This window comes from Miniopterus schreibersii (genome assembly GCF_964146895.1).
Source record: "Miniopterus schreibersii genome assembly, chromosome: 10".
Lineage (NCBI taxonomy): Eukaryota > Metazoa > Chordata > Mammalia > Chiroptera > Miniopteridae > Miniopterus > Miniopterus schreibersii.
Genome location: NC_138110.1, coordinates 64,786,228 through 64,804,930, shown reverse-complemented (window position 1 = coordinate 64,804,930; position 18,703 = coordinate 64,786,228). Strand labels below are relative to the sequence as shown.

The 18,703-nt window shown below is 38.8% G+C and overlaps 1 protein-coding gene across 3 annotated transcripts in view; it reads right to left on the bottom strand.

Annotated features, from left to right (window-relative positions):
• The window catches only part of ATRN (attractin), a 109,631-nt gene that overhangs the window by 78,257 nt on the left and 12,671 nt on the right, over positions 1–18,703 (bottom strand). For all 3 annotated transcript variants that reach the window (XM_081148418.1, XM_081148416.1, XM_081148417.1), the window contains exons 2-4: positions 11,635–11,718; positions 6,966–7,079; positions 1,818–1,946 (exon numbers count right to left, since the gene is read on the bottom strand). In XM_081148418.1, coding sequence (XP_081004544.1) covers positions 1,818–1,946; positions 6,966–7,079; positions 11,635–11,718 — 327 coding nt within the window. The remainder of the gene's footprint in view (positions 1–1,817; positions 1,947–6,965; positions 7,080–11,634; positions 11,719–18,703) is intronic.

Below are 18,703 nucleotides of genomic sequence, written 5' to 3'. Positions count from 1 at the left end.
GCTAGGAGAAGAGCTCTCCAGTGATGATAGGCAAAAGGCTTCCAATGTCAAGGGGTGCTTGAATTGCCTTGTCTCCTGGGGTGCTCACTCCCTTGAGTTTCTCTTCTCCCCCAAGGCTGCTATAGCAAGGGGCCATTTAACAATGAAGCCTGTGCCCTCTAGCTCCTGACCTAAGAAACTACAGGGAACCCAGAATGGGGCCTGGATGAATGGCTAGCACAAGGCTACTCAAAATGTGGGCCATAGGTAGACAGCAGAAGCATCACCCAGGAGCTATTCAGGAATACAGATTCTCAGGCCCCAGCACTGCTGAACTATAATCTCTGTGTAGTGCCCAGGAATCTGTGCCTTAACAAGCCCTCCAGAAGACCCCTGTGTATGTGAGGTCTGAGAAGCCCTAGCCTAGCACATCTCCCCTTTCTCCCCTCCCCTTCCGAGAAGAAATTCACCAGATTCCTACTCTCAATGCCATGAATTTCTAACCTTCCATCTCTACTAAGCCCCTGACTCCACCCTTCCCAGCTAGAGAGTCCTAGGGCCTCCTCTGCTTACTCAACCTCATTAACTGTCAGTTTCTTCCTCCCTAAGACTTTCTTCTCCGGGCTTCTGTCACAACAAAGCCCACTGGCATTCCTCTGCCCCTTAGCTGCCTCTACTATCCCTCTCCTCATTGTGCACATGCCCCACAGGCCAATCAGTCACTGTCCACATGCCAGTGATTCCTAGATGACATCCCAACCCTGACAGCAATTCTGAGTCCTAGATCCCAATATCAATGTCCTGTTTAGACATCTTATATGCACCCAACCAAACTTATCATCCTCTCCCCTCAACCCAGCCTTTATGCCTGCCAGTGTCACTAAAAATCACCTTGCTAGTACTGTGATAAGCTGCCCAGGCTGCCAAGTCACAAACCCTGGGCGCCTGAAAGACTGAATCGCCATACTAATCAAGATAGAGATGGCTTTAAATCAGCCTGAATGAATACTGAGATCATGAGAAAATGGGCAGAAAAAGAACCCAACAAAAAGGTACATGAGGAGGTCACTGCCTATGCCAGGAGTTAGCAAACTTATTTTCTAAGAGGCCAAATAGTATTTTAGGCTTGGAGGGCCTCAGAAGCTCTTTATCATAAGCCACTCACTTATGAAAAGAAACATTTCTTTCTTCTTTTTATTTAGAGTTTGAAGTGAAAGTGAGTTTATTAGTGAAGCAGTGAGACAGAGAATAGGCTACTCTACAGAGAGAGTAGTCCCCCTTTAGTGAAATTTGCTTCCTTTATTGAGGTTCATTTAATTGGGGGGGGGGGCATTTCTTAAGAGGAAAAAAAGAAAAGACAAAAGTTAGCCTCTCTCCTATCACAACAAATTCCAAAAGCTGCTGAAGTCTCTGTCTACATTTCCTTTGTAATGTCAACTAAGTTGTCATCAATGGTCCAACCACTGAGTACATGAAAACTACTACTATTTGTTAAATCGTACTTAGCAAAACCCCCAATGTCTTAATCCATTAACAGGAAAATGTCCCTCTCTTCCAGGAAAAGCTCAACAGGAGAAAGATCTGGGTTAAAACTGTGGTCCCAGCATTTTGACAATTTACTGTTTCCCACCAGTTTCCTCAATTATAAAACCACTAGAAAAGCAGTGCCCATATTTCACTGAGTTTTTAAAAAAACTTTAAATGAGAAAATCCATTCAAACTGCTTACTGCAATGCCTGTCACACTGTAAGCCTTCAATATGTTAGTCATTATTATTGCTAAAACAAAGTATATAGTCTTTTGAATAAAATCGCAAATATTAGACTTAAATATCTTACTTGTAAGTGATATTAAATCCAGTCAAATTATAAGCAGCATCACTAAAAAAATGCAGCAGGGCATAACCTGATGTGGCAACAACCTCAGGGACAGTCTCATTGCCGTCTCTCTCAGGAACAATGAGGCCGCTGAAATGAAAACACATTCCTTATAAAGGGAAACACAATCACAGGCATGTCACATGGCAGCAAACACAAATTCAGAGCTGAAATATATCCGTATAATTTAAAAAAACACTTCCAGGAAGAGGGGCAACTTCCTGTGATAAATGCACAGTATAATCCTATTAGTTCTGGCTCGTCTGAGGAATAGATCTGAATCTGTTGCTGGGCTCTCCTTTATTCTGGGTTATATTTCTATTAAGATTTAAAACCAATGGCCCTATTTTTTTTAATAAAAATTTTTATAATACTTCTTTGAAAAACTGAGTAAACCTCCAATAATCAAAGTAGTAACAAACTTCATGAGCTGATGAATGTCAAATACATACCAGCAAAAGACATGAAAAGTAAAAACATAAATAAGTTTGATAAACACCCACTGAAAGGGTCTAACTTTCAGTATCTCACTCAGACTCCAGCATACAAAAATATTTTTTGGGTGCCTGGAGAGGGAAAGAATTACTAAGTCAAAGGGTCTAAATGATGGCTTTAAGGCTCTTGACCCACAATACCAACTTGCTTTCCAGAACAGACCTGCCAACTTGAAATTCCATTAATAAAGAATGAAAGGGTCCGCCTTACCTCACCCCACCAACAAGTAAGATTATCAGTCCTATTACTAGCTTTGCTAATTTAATAAGTAAAAAATGATTTTAAAATTTTGATTCTGAGTTTCTTTTACACTCCTGATGTTAATCATTTTTCCTATGTTTACTTGCCTACTGCATATCTTCATATATTCATATCTTTTACCCAATTATTGAGGCACTGTCACCACCAACACCACCCTCACCTCACTCTGTAAAAGCCTAAATCCTTACCAGGCCATATGTAGTCTGCTACACACACACACACACACACACACACACACACACACACACCAATGAACAAACATCTTATCCACTATTCTCTCCCCTTCATTCACTCGACCCCAGCCACACTGGCCTCTTTGCTCTCTCAGAGCACACACCAGGTAAACTCCCACCTCAGGGCCTAGAACAATTTTAAATGCTCATTCACTATGATGTAGCAATTCTATTTATTTGTAGAAGAAACATCAGTATATACAAAGACAAATATACAAGAATTCTCACCACAGCACTATTCAGAATGCCAATAGGCTGAAATCCACAGGAAGTTGCTAGAATGAATCATTACATCTCTGTAGATCTGCAGGACTAACAAGGAGCCTCATCAAGACATTCTGATGGGGGGGGGAGCAGGATGCAAAACAATGGGCCTAATATGTATGTATATTTACATGTATTTATATAGGTTCATATGAAAATGGCTAGAAGAATACATAAGCAGGGGGAAAGTGGGACAAGATTTTGATTCAGAGAGACTTTTTAATAAGAAGACAACACTAGGAACCCTAGGACTCTGAAGGTGCTCTAGAGGTTACAAAACAGTGAAGAATTTTCTACCATGTATTCAACTAACATTCATTTACTAAGCACTTACACATGGGGCACTATTCTAGGTACCAAGAATACAACAGTGAAGAAGTTCCTGCCTTCATGGTGTTCTAAAAACCAACAAATAAACCTAATACAGTTCCTCCCCTCCCCCACCAGGTGTGTATATATAATGCCAGGCAGAGAGAAATGCTCTGAAGGGAAATAGAACAAAGTAAAAGAACGAAAGGTGCTCCTTTAGACAGAGCAGTTAGGGAAGGCCTCTTGGAAGAGGTGACATTTGACCAGAAACCAAAATAAAGGTTTCAACCATCATCATGCTTTCATCAGTTTTATACACCCAAAACCCCTGAAATGCTGAAAGGGTAAGTACTGGCCACCTAGAAACGGGTTTGTCAAAAGCAATTTTCTCATAAGAAATATGGACACAGAAAAGGACTGGGGGCTCTGTGACATGTGGGAGACCCTGTACTCCCTGTTATCCTAGCATGAGCTTCAGGATCAGACATGGGAGCTCTGATCTTTGCACCACATGCCTAGTCATGTCACTGACACCTCTCAGCCTCAGTTTCCTCAAATGCACAATGAGAGAAATCTTATCTACCTCACAGCGATGCAATGAGAATCAAACTGCTAAAGCATGTGAAGTGCTTAAATAGTGCCCCACACTAGGAGGTGCTCAAGTGATAGCTAATGGTACTTATTATTTTTATGTGGTGGGAACGTTTAAAAGTGTAGGATGAATGGTAGAATGGGTGGAGTAAGAAAGGATAGAGAGTCACAGAAGAAAAAAACAAAACTCCAAAAGTAATAATGTTTTTTGAAGAATGGTTTCAGAGGAAAACTGCTCCATCACCACTACCACCTCTGCATCTCCCTACCAACAGATCCTAGCAGCTCTACAAAGGTGCTACACTTACGCATTTGTTGAACTGAATGCACCACAAAATCATAATGTGGTAGAACTGGAAGAGACTTGCTCCAGTGGTTCTCAAATTTGTCTAGTAATGGAATTGTGTTTATTAAACAAATTTTATTTATAACTTCAATATATAAAAGACAAATGGGATCAACCAGTTTGAAGTCAAATTAAACTTCATAGTTTGTAATACACTCAGAGAAAATACCATATAACACCTTCAGTTTAGGTTTTAGAAGCTGAAGATTAGAGTAATTAATGACCTGTTCAAGTTCCCACAGAGACTAAAGCAGAACTCAGATTTAAAGTCCGTATCTTGCCCGGCTGGGTGTGGCTCAGCGGTTGAGCATCAACCTAGGAGCCAGGAGATCGGGGTTTGATTCCTGGTCAGGGCACAGGCCCAGGTTGCGGGCTAGGCAGCCAATCAATGACTCTCTCATCATTGATGTTTCTATCTCTCTCTCTCCCCCTTCCTTTCCTCTCTCTGAAATCAATAAAGATATGTTTAAAAAAAAAGAAACCACATTCTTTAAAAAAAAAAAAGTCCATATCTTCTGCACTAGCCGGTTTGGCTCAGTGGTTAGAGCATCAGCCTGTGGACTGAAGGGTCCCAGGTTTGATTCTGACCAGATTGTAGGCTCCATCCCTGCGAGACGCGCGCGGGAGGCAACCAATCAATGTGTCTCTCTCACATCGATGTTTCTCTCTCTCTCCCTTCCACTCTCTCTGAAAAGCAATGGAAAATAATATCCTCGGGTGAGGATTAAAAGAAAAAAGAAAAAAAGAAAGTCCACATCTTCTGAGTCCTGTATGATTTTTCTTCTCTTTATTGGCTGAACTATCTGCTGCCAGGCTCTCTCCACTCTAGCTCCCCAGCACATCACCATTGGGTTGATTCCTCTATCCAAGTCCTCCTGACCCAACAGCACTCCTCTGCTCCCCATCTTATGACAGGGCCTTTTGGTCTAAACAGTGGTTTCCAAATTATTCTGCATATCACTGCTTTAGAGGTTTTGTGTTTCAGGAAAATTTTAATTTTAAAACACATTATTTTCTCACTATAGTTTTAGAAAATTCATACTCAAATACTATGCACCATAAGTTAAATTTTAACACAATCAATGGATTAATTTATACTATCAGTTAACCAATTTATTTTTATAGAAACCTAAAATTTCTCCTGTTTTGTATACATATACTTTGGCTTCTCTCAAAAGTTGTTAATTAGAACAATTATAGCTTCTGCTTATGCTTGTGTTGCTGTTGATTTATGTCTGCTCATCAAATACCCAGTCCAGGTGAACCGCAGAACTGATTATGCATGCCTGCTTGGCTGATGTTCCCAAAGGGCTAATGGCAAGCTGATTCAAGGTGCCAGCACATAACAGAGACTCCATATATTTGGATTAATGAACTCAGTCTCAAGTGAACCCCCAATAAGTATACTATCATGACATTATACTATAGGTAGTTTTGTGCTTATGTTAAAACTTGGGGTGCCTCTTGCTATAATGCAAGGTATGCTTCAAATTCTGGAATAAACATATACATGCTCAACACTTGGCAAATGACATTTTAATGCTTAGAATGGCCTATCCATCCTTCTCTTTGGCCTCGTAAGTGAATCTCTGAAACCGGTTCTTAGTTCAAAGATATGTTAGAGAAATTTCCTAACCAAAGGAGGGGAGAAATACAAGGGCACGTCAGTCCCTGGTCTCCTATGTCCTTCGGCAACTCATGTACTGTTTACTCTGCTACTTCCTCATCCACATGAGCCTAGTCCCATGTGAGGAACACAAAAAATATTTGTTGAATTGATTTCTATTTTAAGTCAAGGAAATAAAATATTTGAGGAGAAAAAATCCAGAAAGTGAGTTGTAGATGAAAAACTGACAACTATGGCTCTCTAAGGAGATGTGTGTTTTAGAAAAATATTATTTTATATATCTTCTATCAAATAAAAGGAAGAAAAATAGAATGGTTTTGAATTCCCATGTGGTCAGAAAGATAACACAGCCACTTATTGTTAATAAAACCTAAAATGCCAAAAACAATTCAGAACACCTCATATATTGGGTGTTAAGCTATTTTAATAATATAGAATATAGTTATTGAAAAAATTGTAATACATATTGGTATATTCCTCATTCTCCTCAGATAACCACTGTTCATCTTCCGTGTATTCTTCCAAAAATTTTCTCTCACCCATAAATACACACACACACACACACACACACACACACACACACCCCTATATTTGAATTCAACAAATGCTTCCTGAAGGCCTATGTAATGAGGCATACAACAAGGATTAAAATGAACATGGTCCCTGATTTAATTTTTTACAGAAATAATTACATATTACTCACAAAACATTTTTAAAATGTAAACTTCACCACCACCATGAGAAGCAGATGAACGATACTACTATCACAACGGTACAGAGCAGAAAACTAAAAAGAGAGGTCAAGTACTCTACCAGAAACTTACCTAGTAGCTACAGAAAACCGTCAGGCCTCCAGAAATAGGACTTTTTCCATGAAATAGTGTGTTAAGGGATAATAAAGGTGAGTCCAGTAAGAATGCAATCTAGGAGATATGTTTGAATTCAGAAATCACATGATTAACTACTTATATAAGTGAGCTTACCTAAAGGCAGCAATTAGTGGTGCATAAATTGAATCCCCGTCATAAACATATAAATGGTCCCAACTACACTCTGTAGCAAAATGATTGAAACGAAGTCTCATTATTCTATTTGGCCTGAAAACAAAACAAAACAAAACAAAAGTAATTTATAATAACCATAACTATCAAACATTTGAAAAAAAATACACCTAGATTTTTTAAAAATTTACAGAGAGAAGAAATTAATAGTAAAGAGTATTTCTTTATTCGTCAAAGATTTACTTAGTATTTACTATGTGCAAGAGGCCACTAAACACACAATGATAAACAAAATAGATATATGGTCTGGCCTCTTTGGGCCTATAATCTATACAGTAGCCATTCATTAACAGCCTCTGAACCAACCCATTAGCCCTTCCATTTCTGCACTTCCTTATTCAACTTAAGATTCCACACTACATCATTTCACAAACACACCTGCCAATTCTCTAAACTCCCCTGCCCCTCTTACTTTCCATGGAACTACCTGGCAAAAGCCCTGGTCTAGAGGAAAACAGTTACCTGTTTTGACTTAGATTGAATCCAAGGAAAATTAACCCAGGCCAGAGAAAGTCACACCACTGAGTAAGCTGGTTCCAGTATTGGTAACTGCTCACCAACTTCAAATGGTACTTCAATTCTGCCAGCAGTCCTACTACTAACTCTCTCATCCTCTCCACAATTGCTGCTCTCGATTACTATTTCAAACTATTCAGTCCCACCTCTCTGCTTGTGCTCAGCACTGAGACAAAAATCCCTGAAATTCCCATTTTCCAAAACAGATACACCTACCTACTTATCCTTCCATTTCTCAAATATTTAACATCTCCCTCTCATCTAGAATGTCCACATCCACATTTAAATCTCCTTATGTATCACATATTTTACAAAAAACAATAAAACATAAAAAGCGTCAAATCCCAACTCTTCTTCTAGCTATGAGCCCGCCCATCCCTTTCTCCTCTTAATAGAGTAAAACTCTACAGAAGACTGCTTTCTCCATTTCCTCATATCCCACTCACCCCTTCACTCTCTAACCAGGCTTCAGCTCAAACACTCCACTCAAAAAGCTCTTGTATTAGCAACACCATTTAGTTTCTGCTGATGCCTAATTATATGTCTCCAGTTTAGACTTTTCTTCTACCTCACACTTATTTGTCTAACATCTCTAACCAAACAAATAAATATATAAACAAGTTAACTCAGATGGTGATGAGTACTGTGAAGAAATTAAAGGGACTATGAGATGATAGTACAACAGGTGGTGGGGAAATACCCCAGAGCTCTAAAGGAGGTTAGAATGACAAGAGATAAGCTATGTGACAAGCTTGGGAACAATGTTTCAGGCAGAGGAAACAGCTCTGTCTTAAACTCTCAGGAAGAAAGAAGTTGATGTGTGGGAGCAATCTGAAGAAAATCAGCAAGTCTGAAACAGCAAGTTGAGGGAACCACATGAGATAAGAGGTAGGCAAGGGGCAAAAGCAAAAATCAAAAGGCCAATTTCAAGGCTATTACCCAAGGAGCCCAGGAAAGTGAAGATGGTGGTTTTTACAATAATTTCAGAGATGAATGAATATGAAAAGGAGAATGTAGACGGATTTGGGAGATACTCTAGAGGGAAAACAGACAGAAGTTACTGATAGGCTGAACGTGGGGATAAGAAAAAAGAGAAATTATTTTTTGCTTAGGCCAAGGAGGAGCAACCACTGAGATCACATGCAGAGCAATGGTGGAGAAGGACACCAGGTGGGAGTGAACTGATAGAAAGGGCAAGGGCAGACAACAGAGTTTAAGTTCTCAAAGTGTGGCCCACAGAACGCCAGGGGCCCTGAGACCCATTTCCCGGCCCAAGAGGTCAAGACCATGTTCACAATCATTAATACTACGCTATCATGAGCCTTATCACCACACTGGCATATAGTAACGGTGAAGAGCAACAGTGGGTGAAACTGTGGACACCTTGGAGCATAGCACGACAGCAGCACCGAACTGCACTAGTCATCACTGTTATTCTCCACAACCATCATGCCCTCAGAGGAAAAGAAGAAATGACAGCTTCATTTACGCACAGCTTTATTACACGGTAAAAACTAGTACTTTCATTAATAGTGCACATCTTTTTCATATTCTGCATGACAAGATGGGAAGTATGCATAAAGCACCTCTGCTACCTAACAAATGGTCTCAAGGAAAATCACTTTTGCAATTGTTTGAGTTGTGAGCTGAACTAGCTGCTTTTCTCTTGGAGCACCATTTACCATTTTTACTTGAAAGAACAACTGACAAACTATGGTTTTTCAGAGTTGGATATATGGCAGATATTTTCTTGAAAATGAACAAAGTAAGACTATCACTTCAAAGAAAACAACTGGCAGTATTTGTTGCCAAAGATAAACACAAGTTTTCAAGCAATGATTTGAGCTTTGGAAAATTGTTATCTGCCACCCAGATACAACTTCCCAATATTTAAACCTTTCTGATGAGATTGATGGTGATAAATAATGTGATTTTTTTAAAGTGATTTGAGAGGGGGGGGTGTGTGTGTGTTTATCTGTGTGTGTGTGTGTGTGTGTGTGAGAGAGAGAGAGAGAGAGAGAGAGAGAGAGAGAGAGAGAGAGAAGAGTGAGAGAGAGAGAGAGAGAAAGAAACATCGATTTTGTTGTTCCACCCACTTATGCATTCATTGGTTGATTCTTGTATGTGCCCTGACCAGGGACTGAATCCACAACCTTGGCATATGGGGACAATGTTCTAACCAACTGAACTACCTGGCCAGCGTCCAATGTGACTTAAAAAAAATATATGATGTAATTAAATATATCAACATTTGGGAGATATGCATAATTGAGTGAGCCAATATTTTCCAAATGACCCACATATCATGTTATAAAACCATGCACAGGTTAAAGATCCATTCAAAGTACAAAAAAACTAATTAATTTTAATTTAAAAAATTCCAAAAATTCATTCACATTGTTTCAGATTCCACATTGCAATTTACTGTTAAGAAACAACCACCTGTCAAAGACCATCCACAATTCTTTAAAAGGGCTATGAAAACCCTTTCCCCTTTTCCCACTACATATTCAAGTGAAGCCTAATTTTCTTCACATACTTCAACCATCATAACATATTGTAACAAAGTGAATGCAGAAGAAAGTATGATAATCCAGCTGTCTTCTATTAACCCAGAGAAGAGATTTATAAAAATGTAAAGTAATGCCATTCTTTTCATTAACTTTTTTTTTTAAGTACAGGGTTTCTTCTTTCTTTCTTTCTTTCTTTCTTTCTTTCTTTCTTTCTTTCTTTCTTTCTTTCTTTCTTTCTTGCTTTCTTTCTCTCTCTCTCTCTCTCTCTCTCTTTCTTTCTTTCTTTCATCTTTCTTTTTGTCTTTCTTTTTTTTATATGTCTTTATTGATTTCAGAGAGAGGAAGGGAGAGGAAGAGAGAGAGAGAAACATCAATGATGAGAGAGTCATTGATGGGCTGCGTCCTGCTCGCCCCTCCTGGGGATCGAGCCTGCAACCGGGGCACGTGCCCTGACTGGGAATCGAACCTTGATCTCCTGGATCATAGGTTGATGCTCAACTGCTGAGCCACGCCAGGTGGGCCAGGGTTTCTTTCTTCATAAAAATATGTCATTTATGCTAATGCATAGTGGTTTTATTAGTTTTTATTATTATTATTATTTTAATATATCTTTATTGATTTCAGAGAGAGAAAAGAAGAGGGAGAGAGAGAGAGATAGAAACATCAATAATGAGAGAGTCATTTATCAGCTGCATCCTGCACGCCTCCAACTGGGGAACGAGCCCACAACCCGGGCATGTGCCCTCACCGGGAATCGAACCCCGATCACCTGGATCCGGGGTCGATGCTCAACCGCTGAGCCACACCCGGCCGGGCTAGTTGTTTTTAAATAAATGAGTTAAATAATATTTCTTAGTTTTGATTTTTAATATTAGCTTAATTTTTAAAAACAGTTATAACCCACAAAAACAAAAGTTATTTAGGATTCTACAAATTTAAGAGTGTAATGAGGTCCCGAAACCAAAATGTTTGAGAAACACTGCTTTAAAGGTTTGTTGAAGGTAAGAAAAAGAAGGCAACAGCTGGAGGGGCATAGGAGCCCAGAGAAGGGGTTGTTTGGAAAATAATAGTTATTCTAACTTTCCTTCCCTCAATAAAAATAGGTATTTCGAAAAATGACACAATATTATAATTTTCTAATGCTTTAAGCAAACCATTTAAAATACTCAACAAGGGATGGGACGGGGTGGAATGGGTCATTGGGGAGAAAAAGGGACACCTGTAATATTTTAAAGAAAAATAAAAAATACGTTATCTTAACTATAAAAAAAATAAAATTAAAATAAAATAAAATACTCAGCAGTGTTTAACTAGTACAACTGAAAATATACAAATTTCTAATGTGTACAATTCATCCGCAGCATTAAATCAACACAAAAGGTTTTTTTTTAAGTAAAAAATAAAGATTAAGAAAAATAAAATTGACTTGTAAAATAAGAAGTTATCAAATAAAAAATATTTTAAGTACTTTATGCTACAGGCTGTTAATTTTACTTACAGGAAAAGTAATGTCACAACAAGCTCTATCCCGAAAAAAAATTAAATTAATCATTACTACTTACTGTCCTTCAATGAGCCATGTGCACTTCGTTTTATATTTATAATTTCCAGGTCCATCTGTTACAAACCCAGAAGATCCAGTTAGTCTGTAATTTAAAAAAATACAAAAAAACTTAAATCCATCAAAATTTTATATATTAATATCTTTTTCTTCATTCTCAATACAATCCAAGTTAGGCATAGTGAGTACATTAATGCATACTACATAATCAGAAGGAAATAGCTGGGTAGTTATATTCAGATTACACAAATACAGATGAAACAAATACATACACTTAAGGAGATACAAATATACTAAAACCAACAAAAATGAATGAAAAACGTATCCAAATCTTTCCAGATAAGATGAGAAAAGTCATACTGTTTAATAAAAATGGCCACAAGTATTTATTTATAAATATGAGTTGTTTTTCTTTTAATCCTCACCTGAGGACATTTTTTCCATTGCTTTTCAGAGAGTGGGAGAGACAGAGAAACATCAATGTGAGAGAGACATATTGACTGGTTGCCTTCCGCACGAGCTCCAACCACGGGGGGGAGTGAACCCACAACCGAGGTACATGCCCTTGACCGCGAATTAAACCCACTCTAACCAGTGAGCCACACCAACCAGGGCTCAGTTTGCTTTTTTCTTTATACTTTATGTCTAGTACATTTTGTTATACAGAAATTTTTATTATTTAAGAAGGATGTTAATTCCTTCCTCATTGTTTCCAGGTAATTTTTCCTCCCTCTTCCATCAACAATGTTAGCCTCTCTGAAACAGATGCTCTTCTGGATCAGCCTCCCTCACTTTTTTTTGTTTGTTTGTTTTGTTTGTCTTTAAATATATCTTTATTGATTTCAGAGGGAGGAAAGGAGAGGGAGAGAGAGAGAAACATCAATGATGAGAGAGTCGTTGATCGAGCCCACAACCCGGGCATGTGCCCTGACCGGGAATTGAACCCTGATCGCCTGGACCCTAGGTCGACGCTCAACCGTTGAGCCACGCCCGGCCGGGCCTCCCTCACTTTTTTAGATATCTACTGAGATCCCAGTTACTGCTCCTTGCTCACTAAAGACATTAGCATCTAGTTCACTGCCTTCCACTCAACTACATCAACATCTAAGATGTTCCATCCAAAATCCAGACTTTCCATGTCTTAATTTCATCAATCTTTCTTCCCTCCCACTTTATTCATCCCTCTAGGTCAAGGGTGGGGAACCTTTTTTCTGCCAAAGGCCATTTGGATATTTATAACATCATTCGCTGACCATACAAAATTACCAACTTAAAATTAGCTATGAAAAAAAGCTCTCAGATTTATTGAATTTCGAGTCCCGCCTGCAGTTGCCTTGGCAGGGCCTGACCATTACCAGTCTTGTCATTACCAGTAACAGCACTACTACCAAAAATCTTCATTTTAGGTATCCTGTACTCCTATACTACCATCTGTTCTCTCTCCAGTTCATTTAGTCTTCCTCCCCCTTCTCAGTGAGTCATCAGCCCCATGGGGACCTCCAATCCACTAAACTAACACTTCTCCATGTTCATCCCCCATTGCCCACACATTTCACTTTCCTACTCCCCTAGTTAAGATTCCATGGTCTATCACAATTATCATGCCCTGAAAAACCCTTGACCTCTTTGCCCTTCTCTCCCTCTAATATATTTAACGGACACAAATGTCTCCATGTCTACTCCCCCACATTTATTCACCTCCAAAATGTTAGTCTGAGCCAATCATGGTTTCCTGTGTCCTCTGCCAATAACTGACAAGGAATGTATATTCCTAGTTAAGATTAGATTCTATTGCAACTGACAGAAAAACCTAAACAGTAATGGCTTAACTGAGATATAAAGTCCAAAAAGCAATCCAGAGCATATAAGGCATTTCCATGATCATCAAGAACCTAATGTTCTATCTTCTTGTTCTGTCATCCTCAACATGTGGCTTCCACCTCATAATCCAAGATACTGCTCAAACTCCAGCTATTATTCCCACATTCTACCCAGCAGGAAGGAGGAAAAGAAAACAAGGCATATACCCCCTCCAAGTCAAACATAACAATTCAACTTAACCATAAGCCAAAAGTTAGACAAACCTAAATGTAGAGGCTGAGAAATGTAGCCATTATCCCAGATGACTATGAGTCCAGTGAAAATCAGGACTTTCTTTACTAGAGAAGTGGAGAAAGACTATGAGGGGTCATTATTAGTCTTTCTCACAATATGTAATCTAATACTTAAATGTGAGAAGTCTGATGAAGGACTTCTAGGAAATATTTTTTCTAATTCTTAAAGACAGTGTGGTAGACACAGAGATGTGCCCATTCAAGGAAGGACTTGCTGTCAGCTGCAGCCAGAAGTGTGGTGATCAGGCAGCCTCAAGCTGTTAGTCCTTCAGGGCTGCCTTCCCAGGGCAGCCCCCCCCCCCCCAGAGCAGGTATAAAGGCTGGGCATTTCAATCCAACATGGAACAACTCTAACAAATGATCCTTGCTTCAGAGCTCCTCTTGGTCAGGCCCTGCCTTAAAGCTCTTCTGCTTTTGCAGAGTTCTGATTCCAGCCCCCTCCTCTCACAGTTGTTATAACCAAGTTGTACCCCAAACTCCATTTCAGCAAATGTTTCCAAGAAACCCTACAAGAGACATCCAGAGAGACGATACTTCTCCCTCTGGACTCTGCTACAGTAGATTTTACAGCTAGAAGTACTGCAGCCTGAACACAAAGCCAGCACCAAGGATAAATCAAAGGCAGGCCAAAGTCCCTGAGGAGCAATACCAACCAACCACAGAAACCACTCCAGTTTTACGGGTAATTGAATTTCCCGCTGGTTACTGTTTGAGAGAGACACAGAGAGACAGAGAGAGCACATGTACCCACACTTCCTTAATTCTTTGTTTTAGGCTCTCCTACCTCAAGCTGTGTTTCCAGCACAAAGCTAGACCCATGCTTCAGACTCATATTTCCTATGTCATAAATTTCAGTCACTAGTCCCCTTCTTTCAACTCTTGCTTTTTTTCACCATTTTGTCATCATCTGCCCTATCTTTCAAAACTTATCGACTCTTCCTTTGCCTTGCCCATTCATTCAGTCTACAAAACCACTCATTTTCCCCCTTCTTCTATCCCCACTGACAAAGCCAATGCCCTAGTTAAAATTCTCCTCATCTAAGCTTGGTCTCCTGCAACAACTCAGCCCAGCTCTCTGATCTGGCCAGTTCTCTACAGAGCCACCTGTCATCTTCCTCAAAGGCTAATCTGATCACATCAAGACCTGCTTGCCTTAGCACTGCATGAAAGGTCCATCACAATCCAACGCCAACTTACTTCTCCTGATCTATCTCTAGCCACTGCTCCCCAGACTAAGCAGTCCGTACTGCAGCAGTATCAAATGTCACTTTCTTCCCTCAACTCACCTGCCTGTAAGTCCCCATGCATTAGCACATTCTGACTTCTCTGTCTAGACTTAACTTCCTTTCACCCTTCCCTCGTTTCCTCACCTACGAAACTCCTAACCACCCTTCCAGATCTCAGTTCAAATGTCCTCTGGAACTCTAGGAACTGTGCCTAATGTTTTTTGTACTGAGCTGAGTGTTGCCTTCTGTGTTGACTTATCATGTGGTCTGGTTATCACTGACAGAGGAATATCTCTCTACTCACGGGACTGCCACGATTTTCTCAAGGACGTATCGCATTTACTTCTTTTTCTCTACTGCCTAAAACACCATAGATGTTCACGTAATATTTGCTGCCTAAAGAAGTTCCAACAAAGTTTCACAGCAACAAAATATTTTAAGCTCTTTACCACAAAAAAGTCCAGAATAAATTCCTATAATGTATCCATGACAGTCTAGAGAGAAGAGCATTTCAGATGCTAAAGAACTGGAGGTGGAGCCTTTGTTGAAAACATCTGAACTCTTCTCTGTCACCTCAGATGAAAAGGTGCCTTGTGAATGCCTAGTTTGATTCAAGAACCAGGAGAGTCCAATAATTTATGTAAAGCTTTCCCTTAAGCAGCCATATAATGATCATTTGTATTATGTTTTTCTAAATAGCAATGAAAACTCAGAGCATAAAAGGGAAGTACAACAACAAAAACTAGGAGTTCCAGAACCAGCAAAACTCAACCCTGCAAAGAAACCAGGAGCAAAAAATATGCCTCTGACACAAACTATATTTAGCTCTGTCTGTTCTGTGTGCTCCCTCATTTCTTCTAGGTTTCTAGACATATCCTTAGCAAATAACTTGAGATATTAAGTTAATCTTATGGGGGAATATCTCTTCCCATCAACTACAGTCCACCTGAAATGATAAAAGAGCACCATTCTCTCAGGCTTAAATGTTAGTGTAACCTTTGTTAGCTTCTTCCTCAATTTTATTTCCTTCATCAAATGTATGACCAATTTATTACAACTGCCATCAAAGAATTCCTTACATTCATCCCTTCACCGTCATTCCCACTGCTACACTCTACCCCAAGTCCAAACAATTCATAGTAGCCTTTCTGCCAAAGACTATGGCTACTGTCACAGCTTCCATGAACTGCCCACAAAGCCTACTAAGCATTCCACAGCCAGAACCACATTCCTAGAGGACTGATGTCACCAGGTTAGTACTCTTGTCAAGTGTTTACAATGACTCTGCACGCATTATGGAATAAAGTCTAAACTCCTGATCTTGATATTTTGACTACTAAGAATGTCAATCCTCCCTCTCACCCTGATAAGCCAGTTCCCATCACTGTCCCCCAAACACTCCATGCCCATTCTAATCTCAACTGTGCTTTCACTCATGCCGTATTCCCCATCTCTTCCTGGAAAGCAAATCCAGCCACCCACACACATGCTCCCCTACCTAGTATATGCTTTTGATTTTTCTTATGTATCCAATAAACCAGTCTCTCCCAGGGCCCTGAATATTAGACCAAAAAAAAAAAGCACAAAATAGGATTACATTCAAACAAAGACCAACCCTACTGGCAATCAACTCCTTATAACTACACTCCTTTCAAAGAGTCCATATAAATATACAGTAATGAAAGGAAAGGAAAGGAAAGGAAAGGCAATTAGCAAGGATAAAGACACAAAAGAAGCTTACGGAAACTGACATTAACTCTAGCTCCTGCTAGGCATCTAATACCTTTTATTTGTATACCACCTTAAACTTTTCAGAATTTTTTGTTGTTATTTAAGAATAGAAAGACATACACAATCTGGCCCCTACCTACAAATGAAGAAAAAAAGAATACAAGCAGATCCTTAGATAAAGTTTAGTTGGGATTTGATGATAGTTTGGAAGGAAAAAAGAATACGTAAGGAAAACACCCTGATTTTTGGCCTGTGCTGAGTAAACGGCCTGGAGTAAAAATCAAGGGTTCTATTTCATTGTGTTTAAAGTCCTGGGACTAAGAACATCTAAATATGAGGTATAGATACAGAAGAGGATTGGGTGCAGATACACAGAGAGTGTCCTGAAGTACCCTAATTTTTAGAGATAAGAAGAGCTTGCAAATGAGCAAACAATCAAGTATGGGGGCGAAATAGAGAAGAAAAAGGAGCACAGAGTATACAGATCGTAAATAAAGAAACTGTCACAACTTATTGGCAGCATGAATATCAACATAGAAAACAGGAGAATCATAGTCAAGCTATCAATAGTACAAAAATTTAGGACAGTTTTTTAGACAAATTCAATATATGAGAAAATCAATTCTGCTTTCACACTTCTGCCATCACCATGATTTTAAGACTCTAGTCTCTGGTCCAAGGAGGATGAGGTAGTTGTGATATCCCATCTCCACCAAATGAGTCCTGCCAAACTCCTACCTAGATCTAGGTAAGTTCAGCACAGATCAACCAAGTTGTCCAGAAAACCACAGAGACTCATGAACTAAATATTACTTAATGTTATAATGACAAAAATGGTAACAATAAAAATTCCATTCCTATGCACTATAGTAATCAATTAGATTATAGTCATAGGAACAAAATTATGTGTCTAGGGGATAAATCCAACAAAAGTATATCATATCATTTTGAAAAAAGTTTTAAGAATTTACTTAAAGACATAAAAGAAACCTAAATAAATGGAAATACAAAGCATGTCTGGATGGGAAGACTCTATATCACAAAAATGACAAATTTCCTCAGGCTAATCTCAATTTCAGATGAAATTCCAAACAAAATCTCAACAAGGACTTTCACTGAAATTAGAGAAGCAAAGGGCTAAAAACAACTAAGACAAATTTGATGTTTTATATGACTAAGGTGTATTTCAAATCCATAGGGGGGGAAACATATTATTCTAATTCATTCTCTTTTTTTTAAAATCCTCACCTGAGGACATGGTCTTTTTTTAAAAAGTCCGTATTTTATCTATTCTAAGATATGCCTTTTTTCTCATTCAGTATCTCTGAAACCAAGGTGCTTCTTAAAACTGATGCCATATCTCAATTTTACTGGATTTTTTCTTCCTTAGCAGTACCTAAAATTATGGTATATCTTATAATGATGGCATCTTAAATTCAAAAAAATTAAGTTAAAAATTCTTAACTTTTTTATTTTGGAATATGATTTTAGATTTACAGAAAAGTTGAAAAGATGATACAGTGAATTCTCAGACACCTCTTAACCAGTTTCACCTAATGTTACCATATTAGATTACCATGGTACATTTGTGAGACTAAGAAGCCAATATTGGTACATTTCTATTCCCTAAACTCCTGACTTTATTCAAAGTCCTCCAGTTTTCACACTAATGTACTAATTTCTGTTCCACCATCCAATCCAGGATACCACATTACATTTATTCATCTTGTCTCCTTTGTCTCCTCAGGTCTATAATAGTTTCTTAGTGTTTCCTTGTTTTTATGACCTTGACAGTTTTGATGAAAACTATCCAGCATTTTGTAGAATGTCCCTCAATTTATCTGATGTTTTTTCACATGATTAGATTGGAGTTACAGGGTTTTGGGGAAATAACACATAGGCAACATTCCCTCCTAATCATATATCTGATAGCACATGAGATCAACATGTCTTATCATTACAATCTTAACCCTGATCATTTGGTTAAGGTAAGTGTTTG